Raw genomic sequence first — 24,351 nt, 5'->3', positions numbered from 1 at the left:
TGTGGCCAAATCTAAAACAAAATTTGATTCCTATACATCAAAACCCAAACAGAAATACTATATGTCTCAAATCCTAATTTGTAAAGATTTTTATGTCTAATACCTAATTTTTCTTTAAATTTAACTCCCCATTCGTTTTGCAAGGATTTCCATTTCACATCCCTTATAATAATTTTCTAGCATTTGAGACATCCCAGTTGTATCTTGTAATATTATCCTTTCTTCCTCTTGCTCATCTCTTTTTCGAATTTTAGCTTGCTCAATGGTAATTTTTTCTTGCTCTTGAATAATAATCCGTTCTTGAAATTCCATTCTCTTGCTCTCCATTTCTTTTTTCTCTTTTATGTATTTTTCTAAGAGCAGTAAATTAGGTGTAGTCATATTGTCATAAATTTGGTCTTTTCCCTTTTTCCTTTTCAATAGTTCCTTTTTAGCCTTTTTACCTAAAGGCCTCTCCAAATCGAAAAAGGTTGAAGTCAAATTGTCTTCTTCTACTAATATTGGAGTGGAGGGAGAAGTTGTTGTAGCACTTTCTAACTTTCTCTTGGAATAATCTACCAACCATTTAGGATGGTGCTTCAATTCATGTCAACAATGCAGAAATGTGAATGATTGATCAACTATTTTCTCATACATTTTCTTAGCTTGTAAGATCTGCAAAATTATATATATATAAAAGTAACTGAATTATAAAATGAAACAATATATATATGTATATATAATTCACATATAATGTTACCTTATCTTGTTCATCGAGACCACTTTGTTGTCTTTGTTCAATTCGAGCATGCCATCCACAAAACTTATTCACAACAAGTTGAATTGTTGACCAACGGTGCATTAAAGAATTGGTAGTCCAGTCACCCACAAAGCTTTTGTATTCATGGAAGTATTCCCAAATTATCTTCCAATATGTTCCACTTTTTTGCTAATTTCCTTGTACCGCATCCAAGCTGACGTTGAGCCAAGCTGATATAAGAAGATTGTCTTCTTTCGTTGTGAAGTTGCGAGATTGTTGTTTTTCTGTTTTGTTGGCTGACTGAGTTTGCAACTCTTTGTTTATAGATTGATTGGCCATGTCATCCGTTGAATATTGATTACCATTAAATAAAATCCAGGAAAAAAAAATGATAAAATTAAAGACATCATTAAATAAATGTTTAAAATAATAATAAAATATAGTAGCATTTAATTATAGGGAGTCACTAGGAGCTTTTCATCTCTCATCGGATTTAGGAGCTCCTAGAGATCTCTCTATTTTATGAGCTAGATAGGGAGCATGATTGGAGGTGGGTTTTTATGTTGACAAAAAAAGTCAATCAATGCTCAAAAATCAAATTGGACTGCTTTGGATATGTTCTTGTCTTGACTCTTGTCTTGGAAAAATTGATGTAAACCAAACCAAACCGGTTATGTTAAGTTTACTTATTTATTTATATCCAAAATGATTAGTAAGCCTAATTAATATTAAAAAATACTATTAACTCCAAGTAATATATAGATATTTTAACCCAACCCAAATGGCTTAGTTCCAATTTATACCCATCTAAATAACTACAACCCAATTTCTTTTTCTTTTAAGTGAACAATATCCGTTCTTATTGCACTTTCGTCTTTTTCTCTTTTCCACCTATTTCTTTTTATTTCACTTCATATTTATCTCTTCACCTCTTTCTCTCTTATTTGATCAATTGTACATGTTTTTCTCTTCTTTCTATTTTTCTATACATCATATTTTATTCTTTTTCACATCTTAATATTTTTCTTTCCAAACCGAAAAATCGGCCAAACTGAACTGGAATTGCACAGGTCCAGTTTAGTATGATTCTTTTAGACACTTTCTATAAAAATTGAACCGAATTAGACTGTATGTAAGTTACAGTTTCTGTTCCAATTCGAGAGGAAACCGAATTGAATTGGATGGTGCCTGCCTTGATGGGGTGTAGTCGGCAAATAAAGGGTCGGTATAGAATTTTCGTGTAGAATAGGGAGTAGTCAGCAAATGAGGGTTGATAATAGAACGCCCCCTTCCTAGTCCTATTATCTCTCTCTCTCTCTCTCCTGTTGTCAACACAACTCTGTTCTGACGTCAGACTCACGCACTCAACGCTTTCCTTCTTCAACTCCGTCTCGCTCTCCTTCTTCTTCTGTAGTTTTGCTTTAAAAATATTTTTATATAAATATCCAAAGCAGGGCAGGCAGACAGATAGATACAGAGAGAGAAGAGGGTGGAGAAAAAAATATCTTTTTTATTTGATCAATTAGTAACTTAAAACCGGCAAATTACCCTGTGATTCTCCGATTTCCTGTTCAGTTTTGCACCGACTCTCCTCGCTTTCTCGCCAGCCAAATACTCCTCCCGCCCTTAGGGTTTGTTTGGGACGATGGACTCCGAGGACGATATGCACGACGCCAACGACGTCGAGTCCATGGATGACGACGAGGGCTTTTACAGCGACGAGATGGGCATGGACTACTACGGCAGCGACGACGACGTCGATGTCGATTTCGGCGAGGATAATGAGGGAATCAAGAGGATCGAGGCTAGTCGAGCTGAGGTTTGTCCGACAATGTCGTTTTCTGTCTGAATGTTCTTGCAAAATTTGTGAATTTATTGAAATTTGTTTGCTTTTTGCTCTGTTTGCGAGCTGAAAAAGCTTTGGAATGGTTAGGTAAGAAAATTAGATGCTTTGATCGTTTGGGTTTTGTGATTATAGGAAACTAATGGGAAACTAATGCAAAACTAATGGGAATTGGGTTCTGAATTTTCTTTCTTTTTGTTTAAAGTTGGAGTCCGCAGCTTAGTTAAGCTAACAATATAAACTAAAGATTAAGTCTTGCCTGTTTAACCCTTGACTAAACTGTGATAACTTTTGCCCAGTTGAGCTGAAGTAACCTGTGTTTGTACTTCTGAGCTTGAGTAAGGATACTTTTGTCTGTCGGTTGGCTTTGTAGAGTAGTAGAGGAAAGCTGAAAAAAATTACCTATATGATTCTCTTGGTCGCTATCCTTCAGGTTGTCATACGACTGAGTAATATTGATAGCAACTTCTGAATGCCTTTTTCCTTCCCGCAAATGGTGTATACTTTTCATTGTTTGGGCTTAGGTAGTTGATACAGATTTAATTCTGACTTTGGACCTAGCATGAGACTGAGCAGTTGGCTTTGATGGAATAGGGATGAGGGGGATTTAGCATAGGTCTTATTTGAATGTTTAGGTTGCAGGGTTTTATTTTTTGGGCTTCACTAACTGGTAAATTTAAATATATTTCTTTTCTTTTGGTCCTTCATTCTGATTTGGGAGCTGCTTTTGTCCCCTTTCTGTGTAATTTCAAATATTGTTTTTCAATGAAAGTATTGTTTCTCATCAAGGGAAAAAGAAAGATCGGGGAGCTGCATTTGTGCTCCATCGCTTGCAGTAGATATAATAATAATTTTGGTATTTTTGTCCTCCAAGATTTCACATAATTGTTTATGTCAGTTCTAATGATTTATTATTGTAACTTGTCTAGTTTCTGCGATGAATCTATACATAGGTTTGTGTTACCAACGAAGTAGAGAAACCTTTGCTTGACAAGTAGCTAGTGTATGTAGTTTTATCTGGTTGCTTATCTTTAAGTTGGTTGCAGCTTTTTGATAACATGGTAAGACACAATATGCTTTAGTGTTGCCAATGATTTAGTTGAGCAATTTGAGGTTGTAGCGCTATTGCTGTTTCTCCTTTAAGAATTGGTTCTCTTGCCCCTTTAAATAACCGGCAAGTAGAAAGGAAGCCGATAACTTAAATATTAGGAAAAAGGAGAAATTAATAATCAATCCTACCCCTCCATGATTTTAGAAAGAGACGAATAATAAGTTGATAAGCTGTCCAAAATATACTGCACTATTGTAAGCTTCCCACCACTCAAGGCTCTCCACCCAGTGATAGACACATAATTTAAAGGCCAGACCCCTACTCTACACCCGAACTATTTGCTGACTATTCCAATTTATTATATTGTGAATAATCCACGCAATTGAACTCTTAGCCAATTAACCTCCAATCCTGATAAAACACAAAATGATTTTCACTACTAATAGTCAATAGAATATCAGCTCATCCTCCCCAATTGATACCATTTAACCCTGCAACGCCAGTAAAGAGAACAAAAAGTGGTTGCCTTGTCTTAAGATAATTACTGGGAGATTTACAAATTTTAAGCATTCTTGAATCCACTTTGTCCGCCTCATGCTGAAGTCTTTTGTCTCTGGAACAAGAGGCATTCTTGATGAACTGAATTCTTACTTCATTGTTTCCACGGGACCACTTTTTCAGGTGTGTATGTATGCAATATGAAATTGAATATAAAATCTTGTAGTTGGAAGAGATTTGTCCATTCAATTTGAGGAGCTTTTATGTGCATATCATGTAAACTTGAAATCAAGTTGTGGTGGAGCTGTGGTTCTGTTGCTTATTTATAGTGCTCTTATTGATTTCATCTAAGTGAAATGTTTGTCCTTTTTTTTCTTCTACAGAATAATTTTATCATCTTGAAGGAATCAGATATAAAGCAGCGTCAGGAAGAAGATATTACAAGTGTATCTACTGTGCTTTCCATATCAAGAGCTGCTTCAAGCATTTTACTTCGTTACTATAATTGGTATTACATTTGTTTGCTCATTTATCTCTTTTTATATGCTTAGTTTCTCATGATATGTAGAGTTGTGATTTTTAATTGAACAGTTCTTTAGAACTTTATGTTGTGTTCGGAGTGAATACGCTAACATGTGAACTATTACAGGTGATCCTAGCCAATTGGTACCCTCTCTCCAAAAGAGGGAGGGTAAAACTTCGTCCCATTCTATATAGCACATCATCACTCTTTGGTTGAAAAGAAAATAAGAGTTTCTGAAATTGATAGTACCATTGATGTCACCTTCTCCCCCTCTTTTGTAAGTTATTTATCTGAAAAAGGTTTGGTATGGCAGGAGTGTTAGTGAAGTGCATGAAGCATGGTTTGCTGATGAAGATAAAGTGCGAAAAACTTTTGGCTTGTTAAAAAAGCCAGTGATTCAGCTCCCCAGCTCAAGAGAAGTAAGCTGTAATATAAGCATTTGGAAATTAGAGTTTTTTTTTTCTTTCTAGTAACTGTTTTGTTTTTTATCTGTTCGTGTCTTTGTACACCATCATAATAACTAAAATTCTTGTTGTGCAGCTTACCTGTGGGATCTGTTTTGAAGCCTTTCACCGCGGTAGCATCAGATCAGCTGCTTGTGGTCATCCTTTCTGTTGTGCATGCTGGGAAGGTTTGTTACATATGCTATTATTTTAAAAACCTAGTTTCTGACTGAGATACAAGAAACTTGCATCTTAAGCTCTGAATATGTAGAATGTGACCTTGGAATTGCAAGTCTCCTTCACGTTTTAAGCTGTCTTTAGTTGTTTAGTTTTAGAAAATTTCCCTTAACCCCCCTCCCCCTCCACAAAAAGTAACACCGATTATTTTGTATAAAAAAATTATTTCTTACAACTACTTTTTTGCCATTCTTTCCACCATTTTCTGAACAACCATAGTATTTTTAATCCCATGCTAATGTGTTTCTTGTTATGATTATTTTTCTTTCTTTCCATTGCCATGCTTTATGGTTTTCAGGATATGATTGTTTTGTTCTTCTTGTCATAGGCTACATTAGAACATCCATTAGCGATGGTCCTGGATGTTTAATACTGAGATGTCCTGATCCATCTTGTGGTGCTGCTGTCGGTCAAGACATGATCACTATGTTGGTCTCTGATGAAGATAACCGGAAGTACTCTCAGTACCTTCTTCGGTCTTATATAGAAGACAACAAGAAGGTATATGTTACAATTGATTATGATATATGGAGCATTAATCAGCCTTTAATTCTGTGGACTTCATATTACTAGTATTAGACGACCAAAAGTTGGAGTACTTTTGTATATTCTTTGAAATTTCATAAGTCTAGAGGAGTGATGTGGAGTTTTTGTATTGTCTTGCCTGTGTTTCTTTCACTTCTTTAGCTGTAGTTTTAAGTTTATAAAAGTTTCAAAAGCAGTTTTATTTTTTATTTTTTATAAAGGTTGTGTGTATATAGAGATGAACAGATAAATGAAAACCTAAAGTTGTACAATAAATCTGAAACTGTCTTCTTCTATGCAAGATTTGAAATAATTTTGATTGTTGACAATATAAACATTCATAAACGTCCTTGCAAGGTTATATTTTTCATAATAGTATCATCAAGAACATCTTAATAGATCAACTTTTTGAAGTGTTCATCTCTAATTATTACTGTCTTTTGGCTTGGAATACTATGTTATCATGATAAAAGAGTCATATTAAAAATGTTGATACCTCTGTGTGGTTCTCAGTATGTGTGAAGATTGATGATTTCAATTCTTATACTCAATTGGAGAAATGAGTTAATGTTTTCTTTCCTTTCAATTACTCCTTGTGTGTGTTTGGCTGTGTGGCATGTTCTGTCTATTACGCTTGCATTTTTATGGTACGATGGTGTGTCCAGTCCATTATTCATGTGTGGTGGAGTGAAGGACTATATGAATATCATGTTTTCCTTTGATATTTACCATTCTTCTCACCTTTTCTTTTAATTCTTCTTCTTGTTGCTAGACCAAGTGGTGTCCTGCTCCGGGTTGTGAATATGCTGTTAATTTTGTTGGTGATGATGAAAATTATGATGTTTCTTGCCTCTGCTCCTACGGCTTTTGCTGGAATGTAAGTTATTTATTGTAATTTTTAGTATTTGATTGATGCCTTAGCGAAAACTTGTATATTCCAGATGAGTCACGGTTTGTTTTGGGTCTGCAGTGTACGGAGGAAGCTCATCGTCCTGTGGACTGTAGCACTGTGTCAAAATGGATTATGAAGAACAGTGCTGAGTCTGAAAACATGAACTGGTTTGTATTTTCTTTTGGCATCTGAAATTCTACCTTGTGGGTTCACATCGTGGATTTCTCTTTTTTTTTTTTTTTGAGAAGAAACGAACTTTATTGGCTTTCTGATTGTTTGCATCGTATGTTTTATGCTGCATTCTTTTTAAGCAATTTATAGTTGGTAACTGACTAGCGTACTGCTTTATTGTGTGCCTATCAATTGGGGTGTACTGTTGTTTTTCTCCATGAAGTCTCTCTAACCTTTGTCTTCATCAACTACATCCTTATATTTTTATTTATTTTGGTGTACTGTGTTGATCACTGCAACTGCTTTTGACCTGCAATGAGATTTGATGTGATTATCTTCTATATACCTTTTTCAAGTGAACTCTTTCATTATTCCTGGGGTAAAGTTAAGGAAGTAAACCATGTGCGGCCTGAAATTTTTGGGAATGCAGTATGGTGGAAAACCCTACCTTTTGTTGCATTTGGAAAAGTTTCTGTCTCATGAGGAAAAGGATGTTTGCATGAACCTTATTAGCTACTGTAGTGGTTTCTTTATTTCACTTCTTCAGACTAATTTTTCTTTGATAAAAAATAGGCTTTATCACATGGTGTGGGGTACATGTGTTTACATAGGTTAATGTGTCTAGCATCTGAAGACCTATCAAAGTTTTTCTCTTGTAGTTTGTTCCTACGGGTTTTGTCATATCTATCATTAAGTCTTCCTGCATGGTCTTTGACTAGTGGCACATGAAACAACTTTGTAAAACCAATCCATGCAGTGTTTGCATGTTGAGAATTGGGGCCCATTTGAACATAATTTATTTTTGTCGAGTCTTTGAACACTGTTACAGTCAGTGGACTGATTCCGTCATTTTTTAAGGTGGACATTGAAATTTTGTTTTGAAGATTTGGATTCTTTTTTGAAATATTGGATATGCATGTAAAGGCCACTGAGAAGTATTTGACTATTTGATTATGGCAGGTTGCGGCAGATTAAAGTAAACTAGCTTGTTAATAGGATTTGAAATTAGAGTACTCATTCTTTAGCTATTATTCATATTAATATTATTATTATTTTTTTTCAAGGTAACAGATTTATTTTTATTGTTATTTTTATTTATTAGTATTAGTAATCTTTTTCTTGGTGGATTTTTATTTTTGTTTTTTTTGAATTGCATTAATAGGGTATATGAAAAAGTACGAATGTATATTCATTAATAATGTTGAATTAAGTGGTGCAAAGTGCAAGCATGATCAGTGTCCAGTAATCTTTTTCTTGGTGGCTTTTAAAAAAAAAAAAATTGCATTCATAGGGTATATGAAAAAGTATGAATGTATATTCATGAATAATGTTGAATCAAGTTGTGCAAAGTGCAAGCATGATTGGTGTCCAGTAATTTGTGATACACTCTTAAGGACAACCGTTTCTTAACATATTTATGAGAATTGAGTGGATTCTTGTTACTTCATAAATCTGTTGTTCTGTCGTAACTTTTGTTGATGGCACTCAGGATACTAGCGAATTCCAAGCCATGTCCAAAGTGTAAGCGACCTATTGAAAAAAACCAAGGGTGCATGCACATGACGTGCACACCACCTTGCAAATTTGAATTTTGCTGGTATGCTTCCTGCTTCCATTTTTTTTATTTCCTTTCATGGAAAGTGATAGTTGTTTGAAAACATATCTGATTAATGAAGAATAGCATTGTATCATTCAGATTGAGAATAGAAATATTGTTGGAGGGAACTTTTCTTTTGCTTATGTTCTTATACTGTTAAGTTTTGTTATCTGGTTCTAAATGAATTATATGTATCATGTAGGCTGTGCCTTGGTGCATGGTCAGATCATGGTGAGAGGACAGGTGGTTTCTATGCTTGTAACCGCTATGAAGCAGCTAAGCAAGAGGGAGTTGTAAGGATTTTACAGTTTCTTTTTGCTGGTTCTGAGAATTTGTTCTTCTTATTTGCCTTTTGGAAGACTAGTTTTCTTTTTCTTCTGTTCATAAGAGTTTGTATTGTTGTTTGTAGTATGATGAAACTGAGAGAAGAAGAGAAATGGCAAAGAATTCTCTGGAGAGATACACTCATTATTATGAACGTTGGGCTAGCAATCAATTGGTATTCAGAATTCTCTTTTCAAATTTTCTGCTGTGTTTGTTCTGCTATGCTTTGAATTCATGCGTTTCTTTTCATACTGTTATAGTTCCCTGGCATGTATCTGGCTGGGTAATGGCCAATGAAGAGCCTAATGTTCTGAAAGCTTAGTTCTTGACAATTTCTTTCAATACTCGCTGTGTTTTATTACGATTTTCATAGAATATGTTAGGCAGGTGGACAACACCTGTGCATGACTTTTTGCATGGTTTGCATCGAAATAAAGGCTGGAAACCTCCTGGATTTGTAGTCAAGATTTTTCTGTGCATTGGTCTTCTGTTTCTTGGATTTAATTGTCTAAGCCTTAATGTTGCTTTTGGTAGAGCTATATTATTCTTCTTTAATTATTCACTAAAATCTTTTTGTACTTCCTTGGCAGTCGAGGCAAAAAGCTCTTGCAGATTTGCATCAAATGCGTACTGTGCATGTAAGTATCTGTCCTTGCAGAAATTCGTACATGCTTACGTACATACATATTCTTTATACATAGAGACAGGGGTTCATGTGTTTGCTATGTTCATTCTTCAATGGAATTGCTGATAATAATTGTGTTCAAAACATATATGATCTTAGTACTCATCTTTCTACCGTATTGTAGAACTAAAACCATATTTAGAACTTTTGCAGATTTTGAATTTTATACATAGATGCAATGCTACAAATTAACTTTAGTTTAGCGTTAACAACATGAACATGAAGTTTTTTGTGTTATCACTTTAGACCTTTAGATTTCAGAATATAGAGGTGTAGTAGTGGTTGTACAGTAACCCCTTCATGTGAACTGATAGCTTTGACGGAGTCAATTAAAAAATTGGCCTCACAAAAAAATTTTGTATACCAACAAGCATACTGTTACTAGTCATTATAAGAAGTTAGCAAAGGCATCATTTTATAAATCCCTATGCTAATCCACACGCCCTAGTTCTCTTATCACTCGTTTGGCTCTCTACTCGTGCGTTTCTTTTTGTTTATTTATTTTTTAAGAGCTCCCAATTAGCCTATCAATAGAGAATAGGCAGTGGCTTACAAGCCTCATCTGACTAGGATTCCTAAACCCTTTTTGTTGTTCTTTATCTTGATTTGGGGAAGTTTTGGGTGGATTATTTTATGGACTTCTTGTCCAAGAAACTTTTACTTCTTGTGTTTCTTCAGTTACAAAAAAAGAAAAGAAAATATTTTGTGTTATTGAAATAAAAATAGTGTGATTGCTACAAGATGTTTGGTAGGATTGTCTGTTTTCATCGTACCTGTCTTACTTTCCTAGCTATCATGGAATTGTATGAAGTGCTCTGTATTTACTTTATTGATATACTGGCTATTTTTTTCTCAGATGGAGAAGCTTAGTGACATACAGCGCGAACCTGAGTCTCAGCTCAAGTTCATAACTGATGCCTGGCAGCAGGTGAACTACTATCATATTTATGAGATATATAAAGATTTATTTTCTTTGAAAGATATGGAAGGACTTATTCTAGTGAACGTGAAATTATTGTTTTGCTATGACATGCTGACAAATTATGTTTTGCCTGTCTTCCGTGTTCGTAGATTGTTGAGTGTAGGAGAGTGCTGAAATGGACTTATGCTTATGGGTATTACCTGCCTGAGCAGGAGCATGCAAAGAGGCAATTTTTTGAGTACTTGCAAGGTATAAACTGTGTGTGTATATTAGTGGCAACTAGTTAGGAATTGTCTTTTGTGTTTTATGAAATATGCAATTCTGCTTTTTATTCAGGTGAGGCAGAATCTGGTTTGGAAAGGCTTCATCAGTGTGCAGAGAAGGAGCTACAGCAATTCCTTAGTGCAGATGGCCCATCGAAAGAATTTATTGATTTCCACACAAAGCTAGCTGGACTGACCGGGTAGACACTTTATAAATATAGAGCAACTCTCTGATACAGTTAACCACACGTGTGGTTAACCATTATATACACACACACACACACACACATACATGTACATATATATGTACAAACATATGTTATGAACTTTTGCAGTGTGGCTCTGTGTCTGTATTGCACTGCTTGTTGACTCTCACAGACACTGCCAGACCCCAGGCAGTACAAAGGCCTCATAGTCCACACTTGATATTTCCTGTGATGTTTGTGTATATGTGTGTGTGTGTTTCCTTGATCACTTCCAAGTTTGCTTTTACCACTGAATGCAAAATGATAAGTAAAGCAAATGCAGTGAAGGAAAATAGAGTGAATGGTTCGTTAGTATAGGAACTGCGAATAAAACAAGTCTCCAATTGGGGGATGAGAAAAGGACAGGAGTAAGCATGGAAGAACGTATTTTACTGACTGATGACAAAATAGTAAATCAGGTTATTTATCAAGTATTAATTTGTGGGATTTTTAGTTTTCTAGAATAGATCTGTAATTGTGTTGCATCATTGACATTCTAGCAATGTGTGATTAAGTTATACTAGGAATGTTTCACAGGCACACTCATCCATATACCCTTTTCTTGTGATGTGCAATTACCAGTCTGGGCCTTCGAGTCAGTTGAGTTCAATGCATTGCCTTATTGAATCTTCTCATCCATTTGCTCTACTGTGACAGGGTGACTAAAAATTACTTTGAGAACCTGGTAAGTGCATTAGAGAATGGCCTATCAGATGTGGACTCTCAAGCAGCTTGCAGTGGGTCAAGCTCAAAAAATGGAGGAAGCAGCAAAGCGAAAGGTGGAAAGGGAAAGGGTCGAGCCGGTGGCTCCAGCAAAAATATAGACAGCGCAGGTATGTGGACCTGTGAGTACTGTACGTATGCAAATTCGAAGCAGTCTACCACATGTCACATGTGCCACCACCAGCGACGGTGAATATTCTTTGCTTCCTGATCTCTGCCCTTGTAGTTAAAATTAACTCCAGGCAAGTTGAGAACAAGAGTATAATGGAAGTGGCTCTCTTGGTATGAAAATGATAAGGTGTAAAATCAAAGGAAAAAAAATGAAGACAGATTTGTTAGGGGAAAAAGTAGGTTTGCCTCTTGGTATTCTTGTGTTTTGGTGGAAACATGTGATTATTATTCACTGTATATAATATCGATGTCCTTACGAATTCGGGGTTCTATGACCTGCTTTTGTTACCTATTGTTTGATTATCATATATTATAGTTGTCTGTTGTGAATGCAAATATGCTCGTTTGTCATACTGTAGTATCGAATTTAATAATGTTTTTGTTTGGATCTATTCTTGAACCAACCTTGCGGCGCGCTATGTGAAGGCAGTCTATTTGAAGGTAGGGTTGGACAATTTGAACTGCAAAACCAGAAAACCGAGCTGAACCTTATTGTCCAGTCCGGTTGGGTGCAGTTTTCTCAGTTTTATTTTTTAGTTTTGGCAAGAAAACCAAACGAAAGTAATTTTTGAAATGGTCCTCTAAAACGACCTACCCAGCTCTCTGCATTCCCTTTGAAACCTTAATTCTCCTCTCTATCCCAATTCAGCAAAATTGTCGAAAACCAGAAGATTTAATACAAATTTATAAATAAACCCAATCCTAGATATGTATTTATAAAAAAACCCAAGCACTATTTAAACATAGAAACACACCCAAAATCAACCCCAAAATCAACTTTTTGGGTGTGTTTATAAATGGGTTTTGAGTGTGTATAATGATGGGTTTTGGGTGTGTTTATAAAGTGTTTTGGGTGTTGAGTTTTTTTATAATTTCAACCTCCATTTTGGGTGTTTTAGTGAAACTCCCAAGATTTAATTGCTTGACCTTTAGATGGTAACATGATACAACTGAATCATGAAAAAAGTAATCCGAGTCAAGAAAGGAAGGTTGACTAATTGATTCATAATTCGCCAGTGTTGTGTCATCATCATCGCCCTATCTGGCTTCAACGTTTTACATTATTTTCATGCTCAAACTCATCATCATAACTGCCCTCAAAATTGTTCTCATTTAACAGCTGCATATCCCCATGACTGCCACAAGAGAAACATAAATGAAATCCAGCCTTCGTGCTACAACAATCGAACTCTAACTACTCAAAATTGTGGCCTAGTCACTATGAAACTTCCCCAATGTTCAAACCCTTCTTATCAGCATGACTGCCCTCGCCTTTTCCTGACTCAAAAGTCACTTTGATATTTCCCAGTCCCGACTGGGGATTTATAAAATTTGGGTATTCTCGTACCCACCTTTGATTTTCCCCAAAAATCTCCCCCTATTAGGGTGGGGACACACTCGACGGTGATCTATGCCATCTTGTAAATGGAACTACCAGTAGGGAGAGAGGGTCAAATGAACCTCTCTCCCACCTTCAGCTCATGGTGGGGGAGAGGGTCAAATGACTCCATAACTTGCAAAAACACGACCCAAAGAAGGGAATATAGTAGTAGTCGTACTAGGATGTTGACAAAGATTTGTTCGGGGATGTAAATGGAATTCTTCCAGCTTTTGGATCCTGAGGAAGATCGTAGAAGAACTAAGTTCGAAAACAGAGTGGAGAAAATCTAGACCCAGTGCTGCGATCACCTGGAGCTTATGTTACTGAAATTCTTCTCCTGGTAATTCATACATCGAATAAGGATTTTAGTTTCAGTTAATAACAAAGAACTTGTATAGCTCAATATTGAACTATAGATGGTCTTTTGTTGAATTCCTCCTCCAACATTGTTGCATCAAAATAATTTTATGACTACCCAAAGTCGAATAGAAAAATTAGGTATTAGACATAACTATCTTTACTAATTAGTAGTTGAGATAAACAATATTTCTGTTTGGGTTTTAATACCTATGAATGAAATTTTGTTTTGGATTTGGCCAAAGAGGAGGCACAGATTCGTTGGCCCACCTTATATTAATCATTGAAAAGACAATTATACCCTTTTTGTTTACAAGATTCGTTGGTTTCTTTTTTTATTAGATTAGATCTCTCTCTCACGCTCTCTCTCTGCAGCAACGACAACCACAGCCTTCACCTGCGATGGAATTCTCAAGCTGCTCATCCCTTCAACCTTCGCCGGCAACTCCAAGGTCTTATGGCTCAAGATGAAGAGCATTACGATCGCTATCTTGCTGAGTTCAAGATCGGCGCCAAGCACAATGACCAGTCAACCCTATTTGATCTCATTCTTGGTACGTCAAAACCCTATCTGAACTCTAATAACGATTTGCTTCTTGGCCACGATTGTAGTGTTTTAAAGATTATGTTGCTTTTTTGCAATTGTAATGTTGGGTGAACCCTCAGTGTGTATTGTTGAACTTTCATTTGTAGAATTGTTAAGTTTCCTATCCCACAAACGATTAAGGTGAAATTAATTGGGAAAATGATTCGTATCAAAGAAAAAGGGAAGATGTTTTATTTTATTGACTAAATTCTATTAAACTGTTATGCAGCCTTCAGGTACTCATGTTTCCTTTGCTCTATTCCTATTCAATTATCGTTAGATCTTTTCAAGTAAGAAAATCCAGTTATTGAGTGCACCCCTGAAGGCTGATTAGCCTATTGTCACGGGATGACTTTTTCGGAGTCTTCCTTCCGTGCGGCCTTAGACTTGATCGCCTCTCGAACAAGCTAAGTCAGCCTCCTTCCTACAACACAAGATCGAACCAAGCAAAGAACAATTGCAAGACCAAGAACAGTAAGAATGCTTAACAGAGTTTGGGAGAATATATACTTGTATTGCTACTCAAATGCTTTACAAGTTGTGAGGTGAGGATACACAATGTGTCATCCCCCTTATATACTATCCCTATCCCACCTATCACCACAATAGGTGACTAAGATACAATGTTACCTACCAACATCTATCCAACTACTGTCACCAACTGTAGTCTACCAACTACTATACAACGAATCTGGACATGTGGGCTAAGAGGTCTAGCATGATCAATCCAACGGGTTGGGCCTTGAACATGCGGGCCGTGACATTCTCCCCCACCTAATCCGGTGACGTCCTCGTCGCCGTGGTAGATCCTTCTCGTTCGAATGCTTCGATGATGTCTTTGTACTTCCACAAAGACTCTTCTTTCTCCCAGTTGCTTTCGGACTCTGGCAGGCCCTTCCATTTGACAAAGTACTCAAAGTACCTCGGTACACCCTTGCGTCGCACCTCTCGCTTGGCCATGATGCACTCAACCTCCTTGTCAAATGAAGTCATCATCAAAGGTGGAGCTCGTTGAGATTCTCCACGACTTGGCTCCTCTGGGTCGGCGTGGTAGGGCTTGAGATTGCTCACGTGGAACACCGGATGAATCTTTAATCGGGGTGGTAGTTCCACACGGTAAGCAGATCTTCCCACTGATCGGATGATAGGAAATGGGCCCTCATATCTCCTCAACAACGCCTTGTGTAACTTTCTAGTGGACTTGTGTTGAGAGGGGTTGAGCTTCACAAAGACCATATCACCTGGTTGGAACACAACATCTCGCCTATGCTTGTCCGCCTATTTCTTCATCTTCCGAGTTGCCTTCTCCAATTGAGCCCGAGCCAGCTCATTAGTCTCCTGCCACTCCTTGGCTGTCTTGTATGCAGCTGGGCTACTCCCCGTGTAGCCTGACACCACTGTGTTCGGTGTCATAGGTTGTTGTCTTGTTGCCAACTCGAAAGGACTTGACCCTGTTGACTCCGACCGCTGCAAGTTGTATGAGAATTGAGCAACATCCAACAACTTTGCCCAATCTCGCTGGTTGGCACTCACATAGTGCCTCAAGTATAGCTCCAACAATGCAGTCACCCGTTCCGTCTGACCATCTGTCTGTGGGTGAAAGCTGGTAGAGAAGTTCAACTGTGAGCCAAGTAGCTCAAGAGCTCCGTCCAAAGTTTACCAAGAAAGCGAGTGTCGCGGTCACTGATAATACTCTTGGGAATTCCCCAATACTTCACCAAATGCTTTAGAAACAAGCGTGCAGCTTCCTCCGCATTGCAGTCCGCTAGTGCAGGGATGAAGGTAGCATACTTGGTGAACTTGTCGACCACCACCAAAATTGAGCCACACCCTTCTGACTTGGGTAGACTCACAATGAAGTCTATGGACAAACTCTCCCATGGTCTGGCTGGAACAGGAAGTGGCTCTAGCAACCCACCTGGCTTCTTCTGCAATGTCTTGTCTTGTTGGCATACAAGGCAAGTCCGCACGAATGAGTCTACATCCTCCCGCATCTGTGGCCAATAGTAAGCTTCACTCATCAAGGCTAACGTCCGATGAGTGCCTAGATGTCCCGCCCACTTCGAGTCATGACACTCCTTCAGTAGCTCTCGCCTCAGATTGTCCCACCTTGGAACATAGATCCTCTTCCGTGTTGCATAAAGAACGCCATCGTCGAGCCAAAATCTCATTGTCTTCCCATCTTTGACAAGCTCCAACAGACTTTTGGCTTGGGGATCATGCAACAGGCCTTCTCGTATCCTCTGCATGAGAGAACTCTGTGGTTGTACAACAGCTGCAAGTGCGGCCTTCCTGCTTAGGGCATCGGCAACGACATTCGTCTTCCCTTGCTTGTACTCCAGTTTGTAGTCGAACTCCGCCAAGAAGTCTTGCCACCTAGCCTGCTTGGGTGACAACTTCGGTTGAGACTGAAAGTAGCTTGTGACAACGTTATCAGTCTTGACCACGAACTGAGAACCCAACAAGTAGTGCCTCCAAGTCCGCAAGCAATGCACTACGGCTGTCATCTCCTTCTCTTGAACGGTATACCTCCGCTCCGTGTCATTGAGCTCCCGACTCTCGAAAGCCAATGGGTGTCCATCCTGCATAAGTATACCACCAATAGCAAAATCTGATGCATCAGTGTGTACCTCAAACGGTTTGCTAAGATTAGGAAGTTTCAGCACGGGTTCCTCCATAAGTGCCCTCTTCAACTCATCGAAGGCATGCTGGCATCGGGGCGTCCACTCCCATGCCTTGTTCTTCTTCAGCAAATCCGTCAAGGGGGCGGCAATGGCTGAATATCCCTTGATGAACCTGCACTAGTAGTTGACCAACCCAAGGAAAGACCGCAACTCAGGTACCTTGGTTGGTGGTTCCCACTCTTGAATGGCTCGCACCTTGCCCTCCTCCATGAGCAATTGTCCTCCCCGTATCTTGTGACCAAGGAACTCTACCTCTTCTTGGACAAATGAGCACTTCTCCCTCTTCACATATAACTCGTTCTCCCTCAGAACTTGGAAGACTTTCTGCAAGTGCTCAAGATACTCCTATAGGGAATTGCTGTACACCACAATATCATCGATGTAAACCACAACAAACTTGTCCAAGAAAGGATGGAATACCTTGTTCATAAGAGTGCAAAAGGTTGCAGGGGCGTTAGTCAAGCCGAACGACATGACAAGGAACTCGTAAGACCCATATCTCGTCACACATGCGGTCTTTGGTTCATCTCCCGGTGCGATCCTCACTTGATAGTATCCTGAGCGCAAGAGCGTAAGTCCAACTTGGTGAAGTACCTAGCTCCTCCCAACTGATCAAACAAATCTGCAATCAAAGGGATTGGATACTTGTTTTTGATGGTCACCTTGTTTAGCGCCCTGTAGTCAATGCACAATCTCAGGGTCCCTTCTCTCTTTTTTGAAAAAGAATTGGGGCACCATAAGGGGCCTTGGACGGTTGGATGTACCTAGCGTCCAACAACTGCTTCAACTGCTTCCTCAATTCCTCCAACTCAGGAGGTGCCATCCGGTACGGCACTTTGGCAGGGGGTTTAGCACCTAGTTCCAACTCAATGGCATGATCCACCTCTCTCCTAGGTGGTAAGGTTTTGGGCAACTCCTTGGGCATGACATCTGCAAGCTCCTTAAGGATTGCCTCCACAGCTTTCGGGACGGGTTGGACTTCCTTCTGAACTATATCCATCTTCATAGTTGCAAGGAATGTCGGTTCGCCCTTCTTCCAAGACTTTGAAAATTGCATGGCTAACAAAAGCTTCGTCTCGCCTTGTTGCCTCACCACTGGCACCATGCATGGCATTGTTCCACCCTGTACAATGCACATAATATTGTAAAATGGAATCGGGAACGCCTTTACCTTGTCCATGAACTCCATTCCTAGCACGACATCGTAGTCATCCATTGAGATCACAGAGAAGTCAGCTACTTCCTTCCAAGTGGCAATGTGTAGCTCCACACCACGAGCTACTCCATCAATTGGTTTGGCAGTTGAATTCACCGTCTTCATACTGCCTGCTTCCTTCGAGACTCGACACCCAAGTCTCTTTGCTTCCTGCACGGACATAAAGTTGTGCGAGGCACCTGTATCCACCAGGCAATGAGTTGTCTTACCATTCACCATGGCATCGACGAACATCACACCTTTGGCTTGAACCTGTGGTTGAGCGACTTTGGCCTGCACATCATTGAAACGGTGAATGGCCCCATTCCTGCTTCCCTGTTGGCCTCCTCTTCCTTCTCTCGGTTCATAGCATTCAAGGCTTTCTTCTGCGGACAATCCCGCATCATGTGCGCTCCATCGCACAAGTAGCAAGCTAGTTTCGACTTGTCTTTCCCCTTGTCACCTTTGTCATTCTTCCTCCTGGATGACTTATGACCGTCAGACTTGTCTCCTGACTTGCTACCCTCTTTTGGCTTGTTGTCTCCCCCACCGGATCCACTGCTATCTTTCTTTCCTTTGAACTTGGAGTCGCCTTGATCCTTCTTCTTGAACTCAACAAGAGACTCGGCTGCAGCAATTGCCTCTGACAAGGTTTGGACATGTCTCATTTGTAACTCCAACTTGGCCCAATTCTGCAGGCCACTCATGAAGTACATGAGCTTGTCTTCATCCGTCATGCTAGGCACCTCGAACAATAGGTTGGTGAACATGGCGACATAGTCCTTCATGTTCCCAGTTTGCTTTAGCCATCTTAGCTTCTCCTTTGCCTCATACTTGGCATTCTCTGGATAGAAATGCAACATAATATCCTTCTTAAATTCATCCCAAGTCTCAAGTGTAAACGTACCTTGTTCGATCTCCATAGATCGACGACGCCACCACATGAGAGCATTGTCGGTGAGAAACAACGTTGCCGTGTTGATCTTGGGCTCATCATCCTCGAGCGTCAGATACTTGAAATACCTCTCGATATTCCATAAAAATGTGTCTATCTCATTCGCCTCCCTCTTCCCATTATAGGATTTGGGCTTGAAAGAATCTAACACCTTTGGTTCCTTCGGAGTCCGGGTCTTGTTCAAGACAGCTTCCTTGCACAAAGCCCAATCTCCTTTCACCTCCTCACGAAGCGAAGTAAGCTCCGCTAAGAAGTGATCCATCTTGGTTTGAACATCTAGCCGCATGCTGTCCAGTGCGGAGTTGAGGGCTCCTTGGAATTGGCCTTGAAGCTCATCCACCACAGCTTCGAAACCACTCTTCGTAAGGACGTCCTCCTCGAGTCGCTGATCGAACTCGACCACGGCAATCTCCATCTTAGAAAGCCGCTTCTCCATCATGGCTACAACATCTCTAGATCGTTCCCTATTTGATTTGCCCCCACGATCCATATTGACCTTGGACAGATCAGTCTCCACATCGGATCCGCTCTTCGACATGCTTCTTCGAATGATTCGAGCTTTCGCTCTGATACCAACTGTCACGGGATGACTTTTTCGGAGTCTTCCTTTCGTGCGGCCTTAGACTTGATCGCCTCTCGAACAAGCTAAGTCAGCCTCCTTCCTACAACACAAGATCGAACCAAGTAAAGAACAATTGCAAGAGCAAGGACAGTAAGAAGCTTAACAGAGTTTGGGAGAATATATGCTTGTATTGCTACTCAAATGCTTTACAAGTTGTGAGGTGAGGATACACAATGTGTCATCCCCCTTATATACTATCCCTATCCCACCTACCACCACAATAGGTGGCTAAGATACAATGTCACCTACCAATATCTACCAACTACTGTCACCAACTGTAATCTACCAACTACTATACAACGAATCTGGACATGTGGGCTAAGAGGTCTAGCATGATCAATCCAACGGGTTGGGCCTTGAACATGCGGGCCGTGACACTATGCTAGGCAGAGGCTGTTGGCCTATAGCTCATTTTATCCTTCCCACTTAAGAATTTTATAATTTGATTCACTTTTTTTTTGCTACACAAGATAATTGATGAATTGTTGATTCATTAGTAAATCTATCGTATTTTCAGATGATACCTTGACAATCAACAAGGTAATTCTGACTTCCTAAATAGTAAACTGGTGATTCAAGAACTGAGAATCCACTGAATGCTTTGCAAGTCAGTTGGTTTTAATAAAATGTCAAATTTCGGCTTTCTTCTTTTTTGCTGAAAAAGTTCACATACACGTTCTCTGGTCTTCACTTGCATGTTCACTGCTTTCTAAATTGCTAGGTTGGTATGCAGTTTTCACTCTAATTTGTTGTGAACTTAATGTTATAGCTCGTAAGGATTTCATTCTTATAAATAAATAAATTTTTTTATTTTAATGTTTATTTTTCCCTTTTTGATTTTAATGTTTCTTTTATCCCAGAACTACTATCCAAATTTGATTTTAATTTATTGTTTGCTTTATAATGCAATTATTTATCTATTCTCACACATTTGCAACAATCATGCAGGACGTATATGAATAGCATAAAGAGTTGATTTTACTTGGAGAGAGGGTTGTTCTTGCAACTCTTGCTTTTGACCTTAATGTAAACCATCCATATAAACCGCTGGTTGAGGCAATAAAGAAATTCAAAGTAGCTCATAGTGCCCTTGCTCAAGTTGCATGGAATTTTGTTAATGACGGGTATGGTTATCTTAGCTCATATATCTTGCTTGTTCTTCTTGGCCTTTCTTCAGTTTCTTCTTGAACTTGGAATGTGGTATTGTATAATTATGCTTGTAGCTTACATGTTAGAGTCTTTTGTTTCAGGATCAAATCAGGTGGTAACAATTTGACTTTAAAATGATGGCCCCTCACAGTAAGTTTTTGATGGCTGGATAGATTTTTTGATTCCTACAATTATAAATTTTGTTGTGTCTGTTTGGATAATTTCTTTTCTTTAGTTTCCAATCCTATATTAACACAATGGTAATATATATGTTGAATGCATCAAAGTGACATTCTTTCTGAATTTTGAAACTCAATTGTTCGTTGTTGTCTATCTCTGAAGTTGAGAATCTCAAAATGACCAATTCTTATGTAAATTCATAATCTTTATTCTTTGCTGGGCCTATTATGCCTATTGAAGATACAAATATGCTGATTAATGTGCTCTTATCAGAAACTGCAATTTCCGTTTGTTGCAATTTTTGATAAGAAACTACATTGTAGTTTCCTGTTCCATATTTTGATTTTAGAATAATTTTTCAAAGTCTATGGGAATGTTACAACTGCTCATCTACTTATATGTATTTTGAACTTAGTTTTAGTACTTTGATCATACCTTTGCCTTTTGGTTTCTTTTCACTTTTGGGCATATATTTTTTCATAAACTACACTGAAGTTCTATTTGTGCATTTTTTTATATCAGAAACTGCAATGCAGTTTCCTATTCCATATTTTGATATTAGAATAATTTTTCCAAGTGTATGAGAATGTTACAACTGTTCATCTACTTATATGTGTATTGAACTTAGTTTTAGTACTTTGATCATGACTTTGCCTTTTGGTTTCTTTTCATATTTAAGCATATTTTTTTTCTTCAACTGCATTGTAGTTTCTGTTTGTTGCAGTTTTTTTATCAGAAACTGCAATGCAGTTTCTTGTTCCATATTTCTCTTTTAGAATGATATTTGCAAGTCTATGGGAATATTACGACTTAATGTGCTTCGAACTTAGTTTTGGTTCTTTAATCATGGCTTTGCCTTTTGGTTTCTATGCAAATATGAGTAGATGTTTTGTCATAAAATGCACTGCAATTTCCGTTTGTTGCAATTTTTGATAAGAAACTGCAGCGCAATTTCTTGTTCCATATTTCGATTTTAGAATAATTTTTCCAAGTCTGGGAATGTTACAATTGCTTATCTACTTATATGTGTTTTGAACTTAGTTTTAGTACTTTGATCATGGCTTTGCCTTTGGGTTTCTTCACTTTTGGGCAATTTTTTTTTTATAAACTACACTGAAGTTTTTGTTTGTTGCATTTTTTTTATATCAGAAACTGCATTGCAGTTTCTTGTTCTATATTTCAATTTTAGAATAATTTTTCCAAGTATATGGGAATGCTAGAACTGCTCATCGACTTAAATGTGTTTTGAACTTAGTTTTAGTACTTTGATAATGGCTTTGTCTTTTGGTTTCTTTGCAAATTTGAGCAAATGTTGTCATAAACTGCGTTGCAGTTTTAGTTTGTTGTAGTTTCCGTTTGTTTTAGTTTTTGATCAGAAATTGCAGTGCAATTTCTTGTTCCATTTCCGTTTGTTGCATCTTGTTATAAGATTATATGACAGTAGAGATATATAACAAATCTTTTCTCAAATTAGGTTGACCACATCATTGTTGTAATCAACAACCTCATCTTCCTCTTCTTCTTCTCCAGCTTCCTTTTTTGCTTTCCCTTTCTCTGTTTTCATCTTTTGTTTTGTGTTGGCCTTTTCTTTCTTTGGTTTGTTTGCCATGACAATTTTCTTGTGTAATTCTTCTTCTACGAGGCCTTTTGATGGTTTTGTTTTTGTGTTTTGTTTGTAGTTTTGGTTTTGGTTTTTTTTTTTTTTAATACAGTTTTTGCATGAATCTGTGTTGAAATAATTTTATTTTATTTTTATTTTTTTAAATCAATGATTGTTTATATAAATATTGTGTAATTGAATAGATATCACAAAAACAAGTTTGGCATAGTGGTTTGTGAGTAAGGCTTCCTCCAAGGTTCGAGTCCCTTTAATGATACAAATTCTTCTATTTTTTTAAGGTGATGGGCGGTGGCGGTAGGTGGCTGCAGCAGCCTGTGATGGGCGCGATAGGTGGCGTGGTTGCCGGTGATGGGCTGTGGCGGTAGGCGGCGGCTGGTCGGTGGTGGTGGCAGCTGGCCGGAAGGGGTTGACCGCGGTGGCTGTGGTGGCTGGCCGACGGCAAATGGTGGTGGTTGACCAACTACGGCAGCGGTAGCTGGTCGGCGGTGGTGGTAGCTGACCGGAAGGGAGATTGCTGAAGGTGGACATGTGGCATAGTGTGCTTGCTTTTAAAGGAGGGCATTGTGTGTAATTTTGATGTTTTTTAATTACATTATTGTAAAATTAGTACTACTTTTTGGTCTTTGGCCTTTTTTTTTTATAGAAACAAATCATAACATTTCATTAAGGAATAAGCATAACATCATTAGTGAGAATGGGAGACAACCATTCAGGTCCATCTTCCATCCAAACTATAAAATCCGAAATAGAAAGAGCAAACCGTGCAAGGCTATGAGCCGCGCGATTACAAGAATAAGGTCGAAACTGACCGAAACAACTATGAAAAGAATTAGCTAAAACCTGAATTTCATTTACTAAGACTCCTTCGTAGCCCAAATCTACATCACATTGGAAAGCCATCCGTATTGCTACTTGTGCATCTGACTCTAGGTATATATGTTTCAATCTCAAGTTAATTAGATGAAATTGTATTTCTATATTCTAAATCAGTAAACTATATAGTGTCTTAAAATGAAAGCTCCCAAGTTGAATTTGCTCATATCTCAAGTTATTAGGAACTTAATAAGGACTGTAACTGGTGTGAATGTATATTTGATGTCATCCTGCTGAAGCACTTTGTAGGGTTTTGTCTTAGTTAGTGACAGGCATTGCATTGCTCATAAAAGACAATTGGGTGAGGACTGTGAACCAAGAAAATACATTGCTAGGTTCGACAATATTCAAAATGCTAGTTTCGACAACAAAGTGTAAGAACGTTATTGAGTTTGCACCCATTTAAGGCACCAAATCTGTCGAGAATAAAAGAGAAAAGTTTTTCACTCGATTAGCCAGTTGCTCCTAAGTGAGGAAAATGAGTTTTTATCACAAATAGCCAAAATTTATCCTATACTTTCATAAATGTTAGTTTTTATAAAATAAAGGGATTTTTGTAGAAATGTCACCTGAACTTATACCTCAATTTCAATGTCATCTTAAAGAAAAATTTAAGAGCAATGTCATCTTAATTTTTCAAAATCCATGATTTGTCATTTGATTATAACACCATCCAATTTCCATATATTTTAAAGGGTATTTTAGTCTTTCAATTTTCAAGGAAAAACAAAGAGAGAAAAAAAAGACCTCTCTCTTTCTCGCTCACCCCCACCCCACTTGCCACCAAAACACATCGCACAGGACCCCTCCCCTCCCCCCTCATCTCTCTCTCTCTCTCTCTCTCTCTCTCTCTGAGCATGTATAAATTTTTTTTATGGGATTCATTAAGCATGTCT

General features: G+C 38.3%; 1 protein-coding gene, 1 long non-coding RNA gene and 1 pseudogene across 2 annotated transcripts; 2 read left to right on the top strand and 1 right to left on the bottom strand.

Moving 5' to 3' along the window:
- Window positions 1-2,042: 2,042 nt before the first annotated feature.
- Window positions 2,043-12,188, top strand: LOC103322404 (putative E3 ubiquitin-protein ligase ARI7). Its single transcript, XM_008224318.2, has 15 exons — window positions 2,043-2,558; window positions 4,515-4,639; window positions 4,968-5,073; window positions 5,195-5,285; window positions 5,663-5,835; window positions 6,632-6,736; window positions 6,830-6,918; window positions 8,412-8,519; window positions 8,722-8,812; window positions 8,929-9,018; window positions 9,434-9,481; window positions 10,385-10,456; window positions 10,600-10,699; window positions 10,787-10,913; window positions 11,616-12,188. The coding sequence occupies exons 1-15, from the start codon at window positions 2,385-2,387 to the stop codon at window positions 11,872-11,874; spliced, it is 1,758 nt and encodes a 585-aa protein (XP_008222540.1). The 5' UTR covers window positions 2,043-2,384; the 3' UTR covers window positions 11,875-12,188.
- A 2,563-nt stretch (window positions 12,189-14,751) lies between these two features.
- LOC148920474 (uncharacterized) lies at window positions 14,752-19,548 on the bottom strand (annotated as a pseudogene).
- Window positions 19,549-20,560: 1,012 nt separating this feature from the next.
- LOC148920473 (uncharacterized) lies at window positions 20,561-22,917 on the top strand. Its single transcript, XR_016124767.1, has 3 exons — window positions 20,561-20,756; window positions 20,883-20,931; window positions 22,861-22,917. It is a non-coding gene; the product is annotated as an uncharacterized LOC148920473 (long non-coding RNA).
- The last annotated feature ends 1,434 nt before the right edge of the window (window positions 22,918-24,351 follow it).

Source organism: Prunus mume, linkage group LG2 (genome assembly GCF_029339155.1).
Source record: "Prunus mume cultivar Tortuosa linkage group LG2, ASM2933915v1, whole genome shotgun sequence".
In the NCBI taxonomy this organism is placed as follows: domain Eukaryota; kingdom Viridiplantae; phylum Streptophyta; class Magnoliopsida; order Rosales; family Rosaceae; genus Prunus; species Prunus mume.
This window is presented reverse-complemented; position numbering and strand designations above follow the sequence as displayed.